Below are 17378 nucleotides of genomic sequence, written 5' to 3'. Positions count from 1 at the left end.
GAAAAAAAAAAAAGATCAATTCTGATCTTGGGGCGCACCCCTTCTTCTACAGGGCTCAATCGCTGACTAAGGGGAGCTGTGCAGCCCGGTTATTCAAAGCAGTTAAAGGAGGGCTATAAAACTTTTCGAGTTACCTTGCTTCCTCGTAGGCGGCCGCATGCCTCATTGACCCAGTGCCACAGATGAGCTGGAAAAACAAAGCGGGAATAAAGCCGTCAGAGTCTGTCCTAGCTCTCAGGACCCGCGACCACTCTGTCAGCTCAACTGCCTCTAAGCATTCAGCTGAGAGCTGCTTTTACTTAAAACCGATTTTAGGAAAGTATAGCATTCCTATCAAAAGCAAATACAACATTTGCAATTAAAAAAAAAAAAAAGCAGACCCTTCCGATGAAAGGAAACCGGCTGCCGACGTGATCCCCAAAGACACAGCCACAGTGGCGTCACCCCGAATGCCGAAATCCCAATCAAAATCCCTAAAGTTTAAAATTCTGAAAAACCACCATCGTGAGAGATCAAAATCGCAAAAATATAACTCTGGGGGAAAAGTAAGAAAATGCTCTGAAAGACATTTATGTACACGTTTTAACTGCCAAGCGAAATATGGCCCGTCGGCACATCGGGGGCTGGCAAGCTGTGGGGAAGCTCTGGATGTCCACATCCCTTTGGCAATTTTTCTTTCACTACCCGGGACCAGCTAAGTGTTGTAAGAGAAGAAGACGACGTGGTTCTAAGAGATTTCCCACCGAGTAGCTGGCGTTCATGCAGTATAAAGACAACCCTGGGCTCCCACTCACCGACTTCCTCATCACCACAGCTAATGACAGTTACCGTGCAACGGCGTCCTTTTCATTTAACTTTGGAGTCTCAGTCTCTTCATAACATGAAGAAATAGCAGGCCACCACCCCACCCCCACTGCGCTGCTGAGATTTAGCTAGCACATGTGAAATGTGAAATGTGCACAGCAGTGCAGGCACATAATGACTATTAAGTATTTGTCAGTTACTGCTCTCACCAACATGCTTTCTTGTTCCTGTCTATCACTGTGAAATTGCATAGAAAAAGAAAGTGGCTGCAATGAAAGGAAAGTAGCAGCTCTTTTCTTGTAGGAATAGTACTCCATCACAAATGGCACTGAAAAATGGTATGTGTGCACAGATCTGCAGAGCTGATGTGATACTCTCGCTTCTGGATTATTGCAAAAGTCCCCTACATTGGGGTACCAGCGGCTGTGCCAGCTGCAGCCCCCAGTTTTTTGTCTGTCCAAAATCTAGCTGGTTGGTTTTTACTTCCTTTTGCAAAAGGGAAAGAGCAGAGGCTACAGCCAGGCAGCCTCACACTGCTTCCAACTTTCAGTCCCCTGGGTCCACCCCAACAAGTCGTTCCGTCTCAGCTCCCGACTCCGGCCTGGGGAGGCGCTGGCTGGCCCCACGGCTGGGCAGACTCCTGCCATCGCTGCCCCGAGGCTGACTGTCCCTGCAGGAGTCAGCTCCAGGGAGGCTCGCTGTGTCTGAGAGTGCTGCATGGAGGGGAGAGGCAGAGCCAGCCAGCAGTCACTCAGCAGAGGCAGCCCTAGGCCTTTCAGTCCGAAGGGCTAAGTCAGTAAGAGGCGTCACGGAGGAGAACATAACAAAACAGAACCAGGGAAAGCGTGTTATCTCACAAAACCGTAACTGTGCGGGTGAGTCTCATCACCTGAACGTGCATCACTCAAATCCCCAAACACGATGCTGTCAGGGAAGGAAAGAGGCATGAAATGAAGACATTGAATAAGGAAAAAGCCCTTTGAAAAGTGGTTTGACATTCTCTCTGCGGAACACTGGCCTCTTCAACCCGCATCAACTCTTTCATTACTCTTTGGATGACCAGGTGGCCAAGTAGGTGACAGAATGGGAGTGGACACGGCAGGACGTGCAGGTTTCACGAAGCCCAAAGACGATGGATGGACGGACAGATGGACAGACGGGTATGTGGTTGGGCAGATGGGTGACTGCGTGGGTGGGATGTGGAAGAACTGATCAAAGGCAGAGCAAACCTGGAGGAGACAAACCAGCGAGCCGCTGAAAATGGAAAGGGAAGGGGTAGCCCAAAGCTCCAATGTGAATGATTCGACTATCAAAGCGTGAGGAGACATCTCTAGGAAGCCTGTGAAGACTTGAATCCTTTCTTAAGAATCACTTTTTATTTTAGGTTTGTGGTAGCAAAGTCAAACACAATGTGACGTTGAAAGTGTGTGGGAAAACTATTCCCGGTGAGCAAGGTAACACTTGCCACTCCGACAGTGCACACCTGAAGCTTCCTGAGTAGAAGAGGACTTATTTTCATCATGCCAGATTCCTTTTCCAAAGCAGCCCCCCAATCAAAACTTTCCCTCTCCACTGACCCCAACATTGCGTCCATTTAAGTGCACATCAGAATGGATGTATTCTAGGATAAACACGGCTCCTCAAATATCTGACACTGTGGAATCTTTACGCCTAAACGCTCAGCTTATGAATCATCGGTTTCCCAAATCTACAAGGTTTTTGTTTACTTATAGATAATAAGCACGATGGTTTTTTTGTTTGTTTCTTTTTGCCGGAGGACTGTGAATGAGGGAGCGACAGCTTTTCACCTCCGCTTAAGGCAAACACCTCCAAGCACTCATTTTAGGCTGCCCACCGGAGGCAGGCGGGGTGAGGGGGCTCCAGTCTTCTGAAGCACGCCCCTAGAAATCGCCTCCTTTCCTTAAGGTGAGTCTTCGCCCGTCCACGGTACCTGTGAGCGCCTTCCCCTTTTTCCGATAGTAAACACCAAAGATGACTGCGGCCACGAGTGCCACAGACGTGAAGAGAAGCAGGATGATCAAACCGGGCAGGTAGATCTGAGGCTCTGTATTGGAAGGAAATGAGAAAAATGATATTAAACATGAGTACACTGTACTCTTTTATACATATATATATGTATGTATGTATGTATGTATGTATGCATAAAGATTTATTTATGCACACAGGAACTGGGGTGCAGGAACAAGAGGTGAGAGGATTCACCAGAGACAGAGTGGGGAGCCGAACAGGCAGAGCCACTGAAATCTACTGCTGAGGGGAGCAGCGGACAAGACAGGAGAGGTCTGCTGTGCCCTGTGGGTCACTCCCTGGCTGGGGATCGAACTCCTGCCACAGTGGCTAGCGGTGCTGTGCCACCAGGGTGGCTCCAGTTCATTGTACCCTTAAAATATAAAATCAAAAGCCTTTAAGCCAAACCCCACAGTGTGGAACTGGGAGGCGGGCTCCCGGCCCCGGGTGGGCCGCCCTGCTCACGACCTGCTCTTCTGCCTCTGTCTGGGCTGGGCCAGCAAGGGCTCCGTGTTTCTCCTTTGCAACAACCCATTTCATGTTTCCACAGCCTCAGGGTCTGTCTTTGCTTCCTGAGGGAACTTCCGCTTCAAGCTTTCCACATGGACAGCCTCTGGGGAGGACAGCTGCTGGGGTGAAAGGAAGCCTCTTCCCTGCCCTGGCCATGACCCGGAGCCACACCCGCCATGAAGGGCCCCTCCACACCCCGGGGCTCTGCGGTTTCCTTCATCCCCTGGGGCTTTGCAGCAGCACTCTGGGCTTACATGGACTAGTTCCTGGTCTTTTCTTTCCTTCTTTTTTTTTTAAAGATTTATTTATTTATACATACAGAACTGGGGTACAGGCCAGAGGCGCAGGGGTGGCGAGGGGCTTCACCAGAGACAGAGTGGGGAGCAGAACAGGCAGATCGACGAAGTACACTGCTGAGGGGAGCAGTGGGCGGGTCGGGAGAGGTCTGCCGCGCCATGCGGTCACCTCCGGGGCAGGCGGGGATCGAACTCATGCGGAAGCGGCTTTAGCTTCTCAGTGCAGTGCTTTAACCCACTGCGCCACCAGGGAGGGCCACCTCAGTTACTTTTAACGTCATCTTCAAAATGGGCTTTTAAAAATGCTGCTCCAGGCCTTCCCTGGTGGCGCAGCGGGTTAAAGCACAGCACTGAGAAGCTAAAGCCACTACCATATGAGTTCAATTCCCGCCCCAGAGGTGACCGCATGGCGCGGCAGACCTCTCCTGACCCGCCCGCTGCTCCCCTCAGCAGTGTACTTTGTCAATCTGCCTGTTCTGCTCCCCACTTTGTCTCTGGTGAAGCCTCTCGCCACCCCTGCACCTCTGGCCTGTACCCCAGTTCTGTATGTATAAATAAATATTTTTTTAAAAAATGCTGCTCTGGTTATACAATCTCACACCCACACCCAGTCAGGTCCTGCAATGTCGTGCACGTCCTGGTTTTCCTAGTCTACGCTCACGAGTGCCCGGTGGTTCCTGTGGCTCGGGATCTCCTGCCTCACTCTGGCCTCTCTGTCATCTCCAGGGAGCTCTGTACCTGCTTCCACACTGCCTCACTCCCAGAGGAAACCGCACTCGCCAACGACAACTCTCTGTGAAACCCTGAAATGGGACCGAAGGCTCCTCTGATCTACAAGATGCCCTATCAGTAGGTATTTGTAGTCTATCAAGTTGTAGTGCCGGCTGGTGACCAAAACCCTTCACGATCCCCACGTAGTGGCTTCTGCCTTTACAGCCTGTGGGGGCATTTTGATATATGTGTCCAGCTCTACTTTGTTTTTGTACATATGAACATATCATTAGTTACCCACCCCAGTTTAGGGGCAAAAAAAATCAAGTAAACCACAAACTGGAATGAAGGCACGGCTAACAATGAGGGACTGTGCTGACCATGGGCGGGGTGAGTTGAGAAGAGAAAATGGGCCCCCAAGGGAGAGGGAATCAGGAGGCAGCTGACGAGCTGCCCGGTGGGGGCTCATCTACTAACCGACCTTTCAACATACCATCTGGCGGTTTCCTAGATGGCAGAGAAGAGCTGCAAACGATGTCCGACCTATCTGTCCCGGGGTGGGCTACGGTCCCTCCGAGGGTGGTGCAGCTGTGGGCAGAAAAGGGGGTAAGTGCTTTGGCTCGCGTTCTTGCCTTTGAAAGAGCCACAAAAGGCCCCAATTCTACCACATTGTCAGCTCCTTCTGGAGAGGAACTCCTGTCTTCTCGGACATTTGTAGCACCAGGGCCTCCCAAAAGGAGCAGAATGGGATGCAGGCAGGCAAGAGAAGCAGCAGACACAGCCACTGGGGATGGCGTCTCCAGTAAAGAAGATCCCCCATGTTCCCATTGCCCTGATGACTTCTGATGACTGCTCTTTCCAAGGTGAAAACACAGAAATTCTTTTCAACATAAAATTTGGATAAATGGATCAGAAAAAAATAGTTGATGAGAATGAATATGTTGGGAGCCGCAAGAATCATCACACTGACACTCGGTATTCAACAAGCAAGCAGTGGAAAGACCGTGATGGCAACTATCAATACATGCATGTGTGTGGACTTGTGGAGGACAATATGAATGGAAGGTAAGTCATTGCAAAATTGTCTATTGCTGCAAAAGACTGAAAACCACTTAAATAACTATCCATGGGAACTTAATAAATGATGGTGCAGCTCTACAATGGCATACTACACAGCTATGAAAAAGCCACAAAGATGTAAGTGAACTAATACGGAAGGAGCCCCCTTCAAGATGTATTATGTGAAAAAAAAACAAGGTTTCTATATGCACATTCATCACACACACACATGAGAAATAAGCCACTGATGCTGGAAAGCCAGGAGAAGAGTGGGGAGTGAATGACAATAAGTGTCACAAGTCACTTCCAACTAAATACAGGCAGAAACAGGAAAAAAGCAACAACTGAAGTCAAAGGCCTCAGGTGACTGAATCTGAAAAGCAAAACAAGGTTGAAGAGTGGGGTGGCCTGGCGTATGCCCCTGACGCTGCAACAAACTGCTCCATTTTGAACACGCGAAGCCACACTCACTCTTCTTTAGTCACTTACTTGGTCCAGGGTTTGCATTTGTCTGTGGATGAAAAGGCATCCGAGAAGTGGCCTGCGAGGCAGGGCAGGCACACGGTGTCCTTGTCAAGCTGCACTGTCAAAAAAACGGACAAAAGAAACACAGAGGAACAAGGAGGACACTTAGAGATCGGCCAGGATGATGCTCCAGCGTGAGGCAGGCGGGAGCTGCCTGCGCCCCTCCCAGCTGGGGCTGCCTGCTTCAGTCCCACGGGCTTTGGGGCCCCCAGCAGACCCCAGCGCCAGGTTCTGACAGACTGGCTCTCTGTCAGGCATCTTGCCACGGTCTGAGGTCCAGCTCCCTGGTCCTGGCCTTGGCTGGCCCCTCGTTCCTTGAGCTCCGCGGAGGGCCCACTGACGGCCAGTTTGACCCTGCTCCCTCCGGCAGCTCCGCCCACCACAGCCTTCACCTGCAGAGTAGCTGTCCTTTAACCTCTAAGCGGAAACCTTTTATCCTGCCCCCTTCTGGCCGGCTTCATCTCATCACACAAATCCTTAAATCTCTAGGTCCTGGGATGATGATAAAGTTTTCCCAAAGCAAACAAAACACAAACAACCCCTCCCCCAAATAGGAAAAACCCATTCAGGTATCCTTCTTTGCAACCAACCGATGGTAGCAAACTTTTGCTATAAAGTTCATGCAGTATGTGTCTGATTTCTACCGCAACTATCCAAGGTGCGAAAGCAGTGAGAGACAATATGTTTGTTGTTTTTTTTAATGTGTGGATGTGGCTGTTCCGGTAAAACTATGGACATGAATACAAATGTGGGGGGTGGGGGGCCGGAGCCTCGCCTCCATCCAAGCTACAAGCAGGTCTTGAGCCTAGCCAGGAACCGTAGCTAGAGAGCTGGCACCGTGCTCACATGCTGCTTTTTATCAAAATGGGAAGTGGTTTCCCACCTGCGTTACCTTTACTGCCTCAGTTTGGGATGAGCTTTTGGTCATTCAAAGCAAGAAGAACATTGGCTTCTGGGTGATCTCATGACCAGGCAACTGGCCGGTGCCCAAACTACAAGTAACTTTTGAAAAAATAGTAGTAGCACACCTGTGACTTATGCTTATGAACAAAACACTCCATTTCTCTGTTCAAAATCAAGTACATGCTTGAGTTCAAGCAACTGCCTCGGTGAGTAGCCCCCACCCCACTCCACACTTTCATCTTGCCATCTGACTTTCTTTGAAATGATGTTAACAAAAGCCCAGTGAACACCCAGTCATTCACACTCATTGGACGGGTCTGTGGAAGGATGCACTCGGGAAGAGCAGTCCTTGGAAACAGAGCTCCCCAGGGGCTTCAAGGCATTCAGCTGCCAGGGCCAGGCTTCCACACCGCGCACCCAGCACCACCCTGCGGTCTCCAGCTCCTCCCCCTTCGCAGTCCTGCCTCTGACACCTTGCAGCAGAAGGCACTCTTGACCCATGCAAATCCCGCCTTGGAGATGCGTCCAGCCACACGTTATGGGCCTAGCACAGGTGTGGGCCCACCAGCCACTAAGGGAACTGGGTCACGGTACCAAGGGGCAGCAGGACCAGACTGAGTTGACTGATTCAAGTACACAGCCAGGCAGTATATTTTCATAGGTCTACTTCGTCCCCTCCTGCCTCCACCTACCGCCAAAGAATGCATCATCCCAAAGGCAGGGCAGGCAGGCAGACCAGAAGAGATGCAGGAGAGGGAGAAAACAACACCTCAGTGGAGCAGGCGACAAGCCGTGCAAAGGCCCTGGGGCTTGTTTGCCTTGGAATCAGACTGAAGAAGGGAGTTTGATCCCCCGCCAGGGAGCTGACCCACATGGCACAGCAGACCTCTCCTGACCCGCCCGCTGCTCTCCTCAGCAGTGTACTTTGTCAGTCGGCCTATTCTGCTCCCCACTGTGTCTCTGGTGAATCCTCTCACCACTCCTGCACCTCTGGCCTGGACCCCAGTTCTGTATGCATAAATAAGTAAACATTTTTTTAAAAAAAGGATTTTCAATGGGTGCAATTTTTTTTTTCTGTAAAAGAGTATGAAAAGGTGACTAAAGTCCTCCCAAGCATAAAAATACATTAGGACAAACCTGTGGGGAAGGTGAAATGAATACAAATCAAAGAAAATGGCATGCAATTTCCGACAGGTGAAGACCATTACTGCTTTTTACTGTCTCCTGCCACAGAGCGCCCGGGCGATTAGCGCTCTTCAAATGGGTGCTGATGGGTATGGAATTGCTACGGTGTTTAGATCCCGTAGAACATTTAAAAAGTGTTACTGCAGCTATAATTGCCTGGAAACGAAGATCTCGGCAACTCTCAACATTTATCATAAAAAATTTTAGATGCCAGCTTAAAAATATGCCAGGGGGTGCATGATTTTTCAATCTTCTTCCAGGGCGGGAGGTTGTACGCGTTACAAAAGGTTTGAGGACCCTGGCCTTTAGGACTGAAGTGCCCTCGTCAGTGGGGACGCTAAGGTCTCGGGGATGGAGGAGCCGGGAAGGGCGCACGGCTGAACCCCCACGTTCCCGGGAGCAGGTGCACCAGGGCTCCACGCTCAGGAGGCCCGCGAGCTCCGCCAGCGCCCCCTGGTGGCCGCACAGGGGACGGCCCAGGGCGGCCTGGGCCCTCGCCGGGCTGGGGTGTCGGGGTGTCCCAGGCGTACCCGGGTGCTGGGCGCCGAAGCCGGGCGCGCACTCGGTGTTGCGGCGGCAGCAGTCGCAGTCCCGGCTCCAGTGGTACCCGAAGGTGCAGGCGCAGCGCCGCGGGGCCGTCCGGTTGCCGGGCTCCACGGCCACCAGGGCCTTGCCTGCGGGGAGAGAGCGCGGAGGTAGAGGCGGCTCCGGCGTCCCGCTCCCGCCCGGCCCAGCCGCCCGCGCGGCGCCCCAGGGGTGAATCACCCGGACTCCAAGTGTAAGGAACTCCCAGCTCCCCTAACACTTCCTGTGCCGGCACTAAACGTCCCAGGTCTTCTTCTCCCTCGCTCAACAATTAAGTCTTGTGGGAATTTTTTTTAGACCATTTTCAAGTTCATAGAAGCGTAAAGGCGCCGAAGATTGGCCGTTTCGGCGAATGCCAAGTAGACGCGGCAACTTCTGGATTCTTAGTCCATTCTTACTGAGTCAGTACTCTCCACATGAACACTACATTGGGCCCAAGAGAATAGATTTAGGAGATTCGGGGTTCAGCTTGGGACCCTAGAGGGTCACAGGGTTACTCACTCACAAAGAAGGGGGTGTCCCTGTGTCATTAGGTGGGGAGGGCCAGTGAGGACATGAAGCTCTCCCCAGACACTGTTTCCCACATCTGTCACTGGTCTCTCATCCTACAACACAGCAGAGGGCTCTCCTTCTCACCCCAAATCTGCTCTGGCCAGTGTTTGTGGACTTGGGGTTGTGTGATAATTTGCAATTCTGTCTGCTCACCCAACTCAAAAACCAACACAACCAACTCCTGCTTTGCAGCCCTCTGGACATGAGCTCCCCCTCCCCCCCTGAGACTTCTCCTCCACCGCCCCCCACAGCCCCCCCATTCCCAGTGCCTCTCTTGAGCAGACAGGCTCATCATCCCAGAGGTCAGCTAAGGTGATGTCCGCCTTCTGTGTCAGCTCTCAGACAGGAAGCAAGTTCCCTTTTTACAGTCTAGTTCATGCTTTATTTTGCACCTTCAGGGATGTTTCTCTCTTTGCAATGGCTGCAAGCCCAGTCCCTGGGGCCTAAGGAGGAGCTGTGTGTTAGGTGGACTTTGCTCAGGCCTGAGTTACAGAGCTGCTGGGTACCTGCTTCAATGTTACTAAATCAAAACATTGATGAAATAAGGTGCTTGCAAACAGCAATACCCCACAGCATTGGACACGTTGATAAAAACGTGATGGGCAGAGGCTCTGGGAACCTAACCCAGAATTTCCCGGAGGCTGGAGGCTCTGCATTTGCTAGTCTAGTACTTGTCATGACTCTGAAGAATGCAAATTCTGTGAATAATAAGAATCAAGTGCAACAACAACAACACACACAGCACAGTAATGTCATCTAAAATGGACCTTCTGACCCTTTGGGGTTCCACCCCACCTGGCCTATCAGTGCCCTTGAGCTCTGCATCCCTCAGTGATTGCAGGGGCTTGCGATGGATGTTGGCTGTGTCCCCTACAAAGTCACAGGTTGTGATCCTAACCCCCACTGTGATATTAGGAGGTGGGGGTCTGGGGAGGTGGTCGTGTCTTGAGGTTGGGGCCCCCAGGAATGGGGTTAGTGACCTTACAGGAAGAGACACAGAGCTTGCTTCCTCTCTGCGTTCTCTCCCATGTGAGGACACAGCAAGAAAGTGCCTCTCTTGAAACAGGGAAGAGGCTCTTACCAAGAACCCAACTGTGCTGACTCCCTGACCTTGGACATCCGGCCTCCAGGACTACTGAAACTACTGTTGTTCAGGCCAGTGGGTCTGTGCACAGGACAGAGTTCCCAGGGGTAAGGAATAAGCACCCTGAAGCCTGATCGTCCTCTGGGCTGGGTCTCAGAGCCAGCATGTTGGGGACATTTCAGATTCCTGTTCAGACCGGCACGGTGAAGCTGGAGAAGGAAGCTCCACTCCCTCCAGGGTCCACTCTCCAAAGCCTCGGTCAGCTCGCAGCATCAGGACGACATCCCTGAACACATAGGGAGTCCCTGGCATACACACACAGTTGTGTTACTTCTTGGAGAGTTCTAACTTCAGGTCCTACCCACATGGTAGTGACTATCAGCCTGTGGGGTGATGAACAGTATTGATAGATTTTAAAATGTATTCATGCACCAGGTTTGGGGCATTAATCAATTTTGGCAGTAGAGAGAATGAATCTTTATTTCCAGGGGACAACAGTGAGTCAAGGTCATTACTGAGCAGTGGGAAAGAAAAAGACTTGATCAGATGCTTGTGCTCGGTGGAGTTTCCAAATGCCCGTCTCCTGCCCAAAACTGCCAGTTGTCTTGGACATAGTTGCAAAATTATGATATTAAAATATAAGTATGTCCTAGCTCTGCTACTGGGGGGAGAGGGACAAACAGGGATCGATCCAGCGGCAATGAGCTGCCTTAACTATGAGCCAATGTCAGGAAATCAGAAGTTCTGCAGAAAGCAGTCGCAGGTCCTTGGAGAACTGTCTGGTTCCAGTGAAGAGCAAGAACTGTCACCAGGTGAGCATGGAGGCCAGCAAGCTCTTCGAGGTGTTAGAAGTGGGCTCAAAAGACTGGGAGCGCTTGGGACTGGTGTCTGAGCACCAGTAAAACTAGTCACTGCCCACCTGGTGGTGCAACGGGTCAAAGCACAGCACTATGAAGCTGTCCGCAGCCACTGCAGCAGGAGTCCGATCCCTGGCCAGGAGCTGACCTGCATGGCGCGGCAGACCTCTCCCGACCCGCCCACTGCTCCCCTCGGCAGTGTACTTCATTGATCTGCCTGTTCTGCTCCCCACTGTCTCTGGTGAAGCCTCTCACCGCCCCTGCATGTTTGGCCTGCACCCCAGCTCTTTATGCATCAATAAATAAAGCTTTAAAAAACCCTGCTGCATTAAATGGAGTTTATCCAAATTCAGGGGTTCATCATATTCATACAGACCCTGTGGGCATAGCTCGGTGATTTGTTTTGAAATATGGTAAGCAAAAATGCAGGCATTCATTCTGCCTTCTCCAGATAGCCTGCACCTCACAGTAACAGAGCTGATGAGGGAAGGTGCTCTGTCTGAACAATCCCGCAAATGAGGGAGGACAGGAGGAGAACATCACCTTCTGCGGGCCCCACTGAAGGCGGACCTGGGCGGCGATCACAGCGGCTGCTAAATCACACATTAGAGCTGTGCTCTAATCCCTGCCCTATTACATTGTGCCAGCCATGATTATCTGCCAAAAATAAAACAAAATAAAGCAACAAAAAGCCAAAGCAGAAACCTATCAGTCTTCTAGATCTAACAACCACCTGAGAAGAAACAGAGGAGACAGAAGCATGTGTTAAAGACACCGAGAGAGTGCAAGCAGCCAAGCACAGACTTTGGAAACGCCACAGAGGAAACTCTAGGCTTCGACACAAACTCTCTTCGGAAAAAGGAAAAATAAGACAGAAGGGAACCTCCAGGTTTGATCCTGATTCCTACAAATTGACAAAGCAAACATTCCAGGTTAGAAAAAAAAAATAGCTGAGAAGGGGGTGACACTGTAGAGTGAATAAAGCACTTAAAGCACTGGTGGTTTCAGAAAAGACTTGAGACTCAGAAGACCTGGTTTCTCCTATCACCTCTGGTCTCGGTTTCTTCATCTCTAAAATGGGCTCATCGTGGCTTTTGCAGAGCTTATACAGGGAAGCAAAACCACCCCAAGAGGTATCATTTTGGCGAGACGCTGATTTCCTGCAAGGAGCTCTGGAGGCTGGGTGGAAGTTGCTTTTGCAAAGGATATTTACATGTAAACGTCTTTCCCTCACTGGAAGAACTAATCTTTTCTTTTTTCCAGTGGGGAAAGCAGAATGAATTATCTGATGTTTGTGGACTGTGCCTTTCGCGGTCAACCCCCCCCTCTGCCTTTGCCAAGCTCTTTAAATGGCATCTCAAGTCAGGGGCAGTGTGCAGAGTCGAGTTGGGTCCCTCCCCGGAGTACAGGAGAGCACGTCTTATTATCGCACTTTCTGGCTTTTTCTCTTACCCATCTCGGGCTTGTTTGATCACTTGCAGCCTAGAAGGGCCCAGCGGGTACTGGAGGATTTCCTTCAGGCCCTGACATGTACGTAACACAACACTCCGGGAAACAGAGGATCGAGCTTGCTAATTATGAGATTTGTCCCATGATTAATGGCAACGCAGACATCTTCCAGAACAAGAGTTGTAAACGATGAGTTTTAATCTCGAGCTTCCGGATCAGCAGCATATTCTGGGGGGCCCATGGCCAACTCTTCCCTACACCCTCTGCAGGGAGCGTGTTGTTTCCAGAAGTCCCCTCGCCCACACGCCCCGCCCATGTGCTGCTGGGGCCTCACCTGTGTCACACACTTTGTGCAGCAAGCACTTGTCCTCCTCATTCCAGGTGTCCAGGTATTCGTCCGGGCCGCAGGGCAGGCAGACGCTTTCCGAGGAGGCGGTACACTTAGCAGACATGTACTTTCCTTTGGTTACAATGGCAGACAGTGTACCATCAGGACAAGACCAAAAAGAAAAAGTGGGGCCTCCCCACCCCCCAGGTGGCTCAGGGGTTAAAGCGGAGCACTATGAAGCTACTGCAGCCACTGCAGCAGGAGTTCGATCCCCGGCCAGGGAGTGACCCACAGGTGTGTCAGACCTCTCCTGACCCTCCGCAGTGTATTTCAATCCATCTGCCTGTTCTGCTCCCCACTCGGTCTCTGCTGAATCCTCTCACCTCTGGCCTGTACCCCAGTTCTGTATGCACAAATAAATCTTAAAAAAAAAAAAAAAAGATAGGCAAGGCCCTGGACTTGGGGTACAGTCCCTCTCTGCTGGCAGGTGCATGGGGAGCTAACAGGACAGAGGCCTGCTTCTTCTGCAGCAATTCTAGGAATGGCCCCCCAAACTGTGTGAAAGTAATAATTTTTAAAAATTAGTTATTTGTGCATACAGAACTGGGGTACAGGCCAGAGGTGCAGGGGCAGTGAGAGGATTCACCAGAGACAGAGTGGGGAGCAGAACAGGCTGGTGGACAGATTACACTGCCGAGGGGAGCAGCGGGCGGGTCAGGAGAGGTCTGCCGCGCCATGTGGGTCACCTCTGGGGCAGGCGGGGATAGAACTCATGCGGAAGCGGCTTTAGCTTCTTACTGCTGTGCTTTAATCTGCTGCAGCACCAGGGAGGGCCGAAAACAATAATTTTAAATAAGCATTTTATATTTTGCATTTCCATCTTGAGAGTTCTGAATGATCAAAGATGGTTTTCAGAATCATCCGACCACTTTGAGGAACAGTGTTCTGGGGACTTGTGTAGCAAAAGGAATTAAGTCATTTCTGAAACTGCTGTAATCTTTCAGTGATTTTATCTAGTGAAAGATTTTTATCTTCTGAGTGACAGCAATCACGACCTGCCCCGCCACCATCCAGAGTCTACCCAATGTGTTCTGCCATCTGACAGGAGAGGAATCAGGCCTTAGATGAAAACCCAGGTAACAAAAGCCTGGCCCGACTTGAGGGGCAGTGAAGGTGCTGGCAGGTACACACCTGGTTCACACTTGTTGCAACATCGCCCAAAATGCTCGTAATGCCTCTCACTGGTGCACGGAGGGGTGATCTGGGAAGTGACCTGAAAGAAAATTGACATCAGGTAGTGATGACGTGGAAGGTCTTTCTGGGGAAAAGTCATCCAGCACTGTACTTTCTGGAGGCGACAAAGAACTCCAGCCTCATCCTCACAGTGCTCCAGGTAACATCACCCTCCACATGTCTCTTTCCTACTAGCCAAACCTCCCCCCCGCCCCCCGCCAAAAATGTACAAACAAGAAGCTGGTACTGGATGGAAAATCTAAGTCAGCATTCAAACACAAATGTGGCTATGGTCTGGGGAAGGTGGCCACATGTGTCGCGACTTTTTCATCAGCTTCATCAGAAAACAGCAGGAGAAAGGTGATGAGGTCACTGGACAGGTGCTGTGGCCAGTGGGCCCCACTGGGCTCACCGGCGCTCTCTGATTTTTTTTTTCTAATCTATTTATTCATACAGAGCTGGGGTACAGGCCAGAGGTGCAGGGACGGTGAGGGTATTCACCAGAGACAGAGCAGGGAGCAGAAGAGGCAGATGGATGAAGTCCACTGCTGAGGGGAGCAGCAGGAGACAGGAGAGGTCTGCCGCGCCATGTGGGTCACCTCTGGGGCAGGGATCGAACTCGCATTGACGTAGCTGCAGCTTGCTTGCAGTGCTGCGTCCTAACCTGCTGAGCCACCAGGGAGGGCCCTCTCTCTGATTTTTAAGTGGCCTTTAATGCTGTTGCTCTCGTAAATGTTGAACTTGCAGGACCTTCACCCAGGGGCCAGCAAGGTGTTGTCGGGATTGGATGGGCTTGGAGCCAGGAGTCCCGGCCACCCGCTGGCTGAGGTGCTCAGACAAGCTGCAAGCTTGGGGCCTCTGTGTCCTCTCTATGATACTAACACAATATTAGTTCCCAAATCTGAGTGAGGTCAAGGCGCCCATAATCACGTTCTTTTTCGTTCGCTGCAGAAAAGCTCTTTTCTTCATCAGTTTTCTCAGCAAGCACTCCCAGAGCCAGGCAGGTTAGAACGGTGACTCACCGCGTTGAGGGAACAGACAGCAACTTTCACACCTGAGGGCCAGGTGAGCCACAGCAGTGAACCCTGCTCTCCGGGCTTGACCCAAGCGGAGCCTCACGCCAGAGCACAGGCCCTACCTCAGCTGAAGCAGCTCAGGGGCAAGAAGGAGATAATCAGAAGCTGCCAGGTGAGGAATAAGGGGAGAAGCAAGCAAGACTCCTTTGGTGTGTTTGAATCATATTATTTTTTTTATTGATGTAATGTTTTCCAACACTGTGTAAGATCAAGGGGCACAAGTTCACATCTCTTCAGGTGTATGTGACTACACCACACACGCCACCAAAGTTACCCCTAGTCCTCCACCACAGTCCACTGGGCCCTTCCCATTCCTACTCCCACTTCCTACCCCCACTTCCTACCCTCCACCCCCACCCCAGGTAGCCTCCACTCTGTAGTCAGATTTCTAGGGTTTGTTTGGGTTTAGATGTGTCAGCTCTTCTGCTTTTGTCTATTTCCCCACAAGTGAAGCCACCTGGAGTTGTCTTTCTCCTCTGGCTTCCTTTTTGACAGCTGAGTAGTATTCCCTTGTGCACACAGTCTGCGTCCTCTTTAATCACTCATGTGCTGTTGGGCACTGAGACTGTCTGCACACCTTGGCTCCTGTAAAGCTGCTGTGATAAGCACAGGCAGGCCTCTCTTTGAACTCCTGTCCTGGCATCTTCAGAACAACTCAGAGGTGCTGAGGTCTGAATGGCTTGGGGATGGTGGGGGGGCATGGAGACATCCCTGCATCTTGGAGCCAGACCAAGCCAGTGCAGGGCTTCATCTGCATGTGAAAGAGCTTCCTGGAAGGTGTAGGCATGTATGTCTTAGAAGAAGCCTCAAAATACCTCAGTCTGGGAACCAAGTTTTTGTTTTTTTTCTTTTTATTCGTACAGAACTGGGGTACAGGCCAGAGATGCGGAGGGTGAGGGGATTCACCAGAGACAGAGTGGGGTGCAAAACAGACAGATCAATGAAGTACACTGCTGAGGGGAGCAGCGGGCGGGTCAGGAGAGGTCTGCCGCGCCATGTGGATCTCCTCCGGGGCAGGCGGGGATCGAACTCATGCGGAAGTGGCTTAAGCTTCTTTGTGCTGTGCTTTAACCCGCTGCGCCACCAGGGAGGGCCCCAAGTTTTCTTTATAAAGGATTTATTTTACTTTATTTATATATAGAACAGCTCGCTATCACTGTGCCGGCTTGAGTTTTAATCCCAGCCAGGGAGTTAACCCACAGGGCAGCGAGCTTGATTAGGAGCACCACACCAGGAAGCCAGGACTACTGAGGCACGGATGCAGCCAGCCTGGACCTCTCTAACCTCAGCTGGCCTGATAAAGGGCTCATAGGAGGGTGGGTGGGGCTGTGTGGCTGGGAGGTAGGTGAGAAAGTGCAATTGCTTCTGGAGCTTGGTTGCCAAGAAGGCTGTATCTGCACTTTGATTCTGAGACCCGGCTGGCACGGCCCTGGGCCGGCCTAGTACCCTTGGACGCTCGCCCTGTACTCACCGGGCAGTGGGGCTTAAGGAGAGTGCGGTGCCCCCCAGGGGCACAGGAAGGCACACCCCACCCTCCCTTCTTGCTCCATCTTCGCGGGCTTCCCCCCGCCCTTGGCAGGGGACTCACCAGAGACAGACACGCGTGTTGGATGAACAGAGGCAAACAGCACAGCTGAATGTGGCGATGCAGATTTTGCCCAACAAAGGGCTGACCTGTGCGCAGTGCCCGTGAGTCCTGCTGGCAAGGGCGAATGACAGGGGTAGGTGGTCGGGGGAGTGGCAGGTGGTAAAGGTTATCAATTGCTTCTGATCCATAAGCAAGCCGCACCTGCCTCCGTGAGATACACACGCTCGGTGTTACCGCGCAGGAGTCTTTCCAGGGCTAAGGGCAGCTCCAAGCAGCTGCTCTGCAGCACTGGCAGAGGCCTCTGGCTGTGCCCTGGGCCCGAGGTCTGGTTCCTGTTGAGTGTCATCCGATCGGAACATGTGGACGATTTGTCCACACGCTGAACAGCGAGGCTGTAATTCCCCAGCCCAGCCGTGTCTCGCCCACGCTTCACACCTCCTGGCAAAATCACAGAAGTCACTGGTGACCAATGTCCCAGCGCTTTATCAGGTTTTTACAGCTTATCCCTCAGGCTCCATTTCTCTCTCTTAAGCTTATTGCCACTTCACATTTCTTCATTTAAAAAAACTGAGATGTAATTCACATGCTATAAAATTCGCTCTTTA

General features: G+C 51.5%; 1 protein-coding gene across 1 annotated transcript in view; it reads right to left on the bottom strand.

The window, feature by feature from the left end:
• TNFRSF11A (tumor necrosis factor receptor superfamily, member 11a, NFKB activator) overlaps positions 1 to 17119 on the bottom strand; it is a 99280-nt gene extending 82161 nt beyond the window's left edge. Inside the window, exons 1-9 of the mRNA XM_012725793.1 lie at positions 16975 to 17119; positions 15132 to 15163; positions 14068 to 14149; positions 12883 to 13008; positions 8552 to 8695; positions 5898 to 5991; positions 4843 to 4937; positions 2756 to 2869; positions 135 to 187 (exon numbers count right to left, since the gene is read on the bottom strand). Of these exons, the coding sequence (XP_012581247.1) occupies positions 135 to 187; positions 2756 to 2869; positions 4843 to 4937; positions 5898 to 5991; positions 8552 to 8695; positions 12883 to 13008; positions 14068 to 14149; positions 15132 to 15163; positions 16975 to 17119 (885 nt within the window). The remainder of the gene's footprint in view (positions 1 to 134; positions 188 to 2755; positions 2870 to 4842; positions 4938 to 5897; positions 5992 to 8551; positions 8696 to 12882; positions 13009 to 14067; positions 14150 to 15131; positions 15164 to 16974) is intronic.
• Positions 17120 to 17378: the final 259 nt, after the last annotated feature.

Source organism: Condylura cristata, unplaced genomic scaffold, assembly GCF_000260355.1.
Source record: "Condylura cristata isolate star-nosed mole 26May11 unplaced genomic scaffold, ConCri1.0 scaffold00016, whole genome shotgun sequence".
NCBI classification, from domain to species: domain Eukaryota; kingdom Metazoa; phylum Chordata; class Mammalia; order Eulipotyphla; family Talpidae; genus Condylura; species Condylura cristata.
The sequence above is the reverse complement of the archived record's forward strand: the minus strand, read 5'-3'. Positions and strand labels throughout refer to the sequence as shown.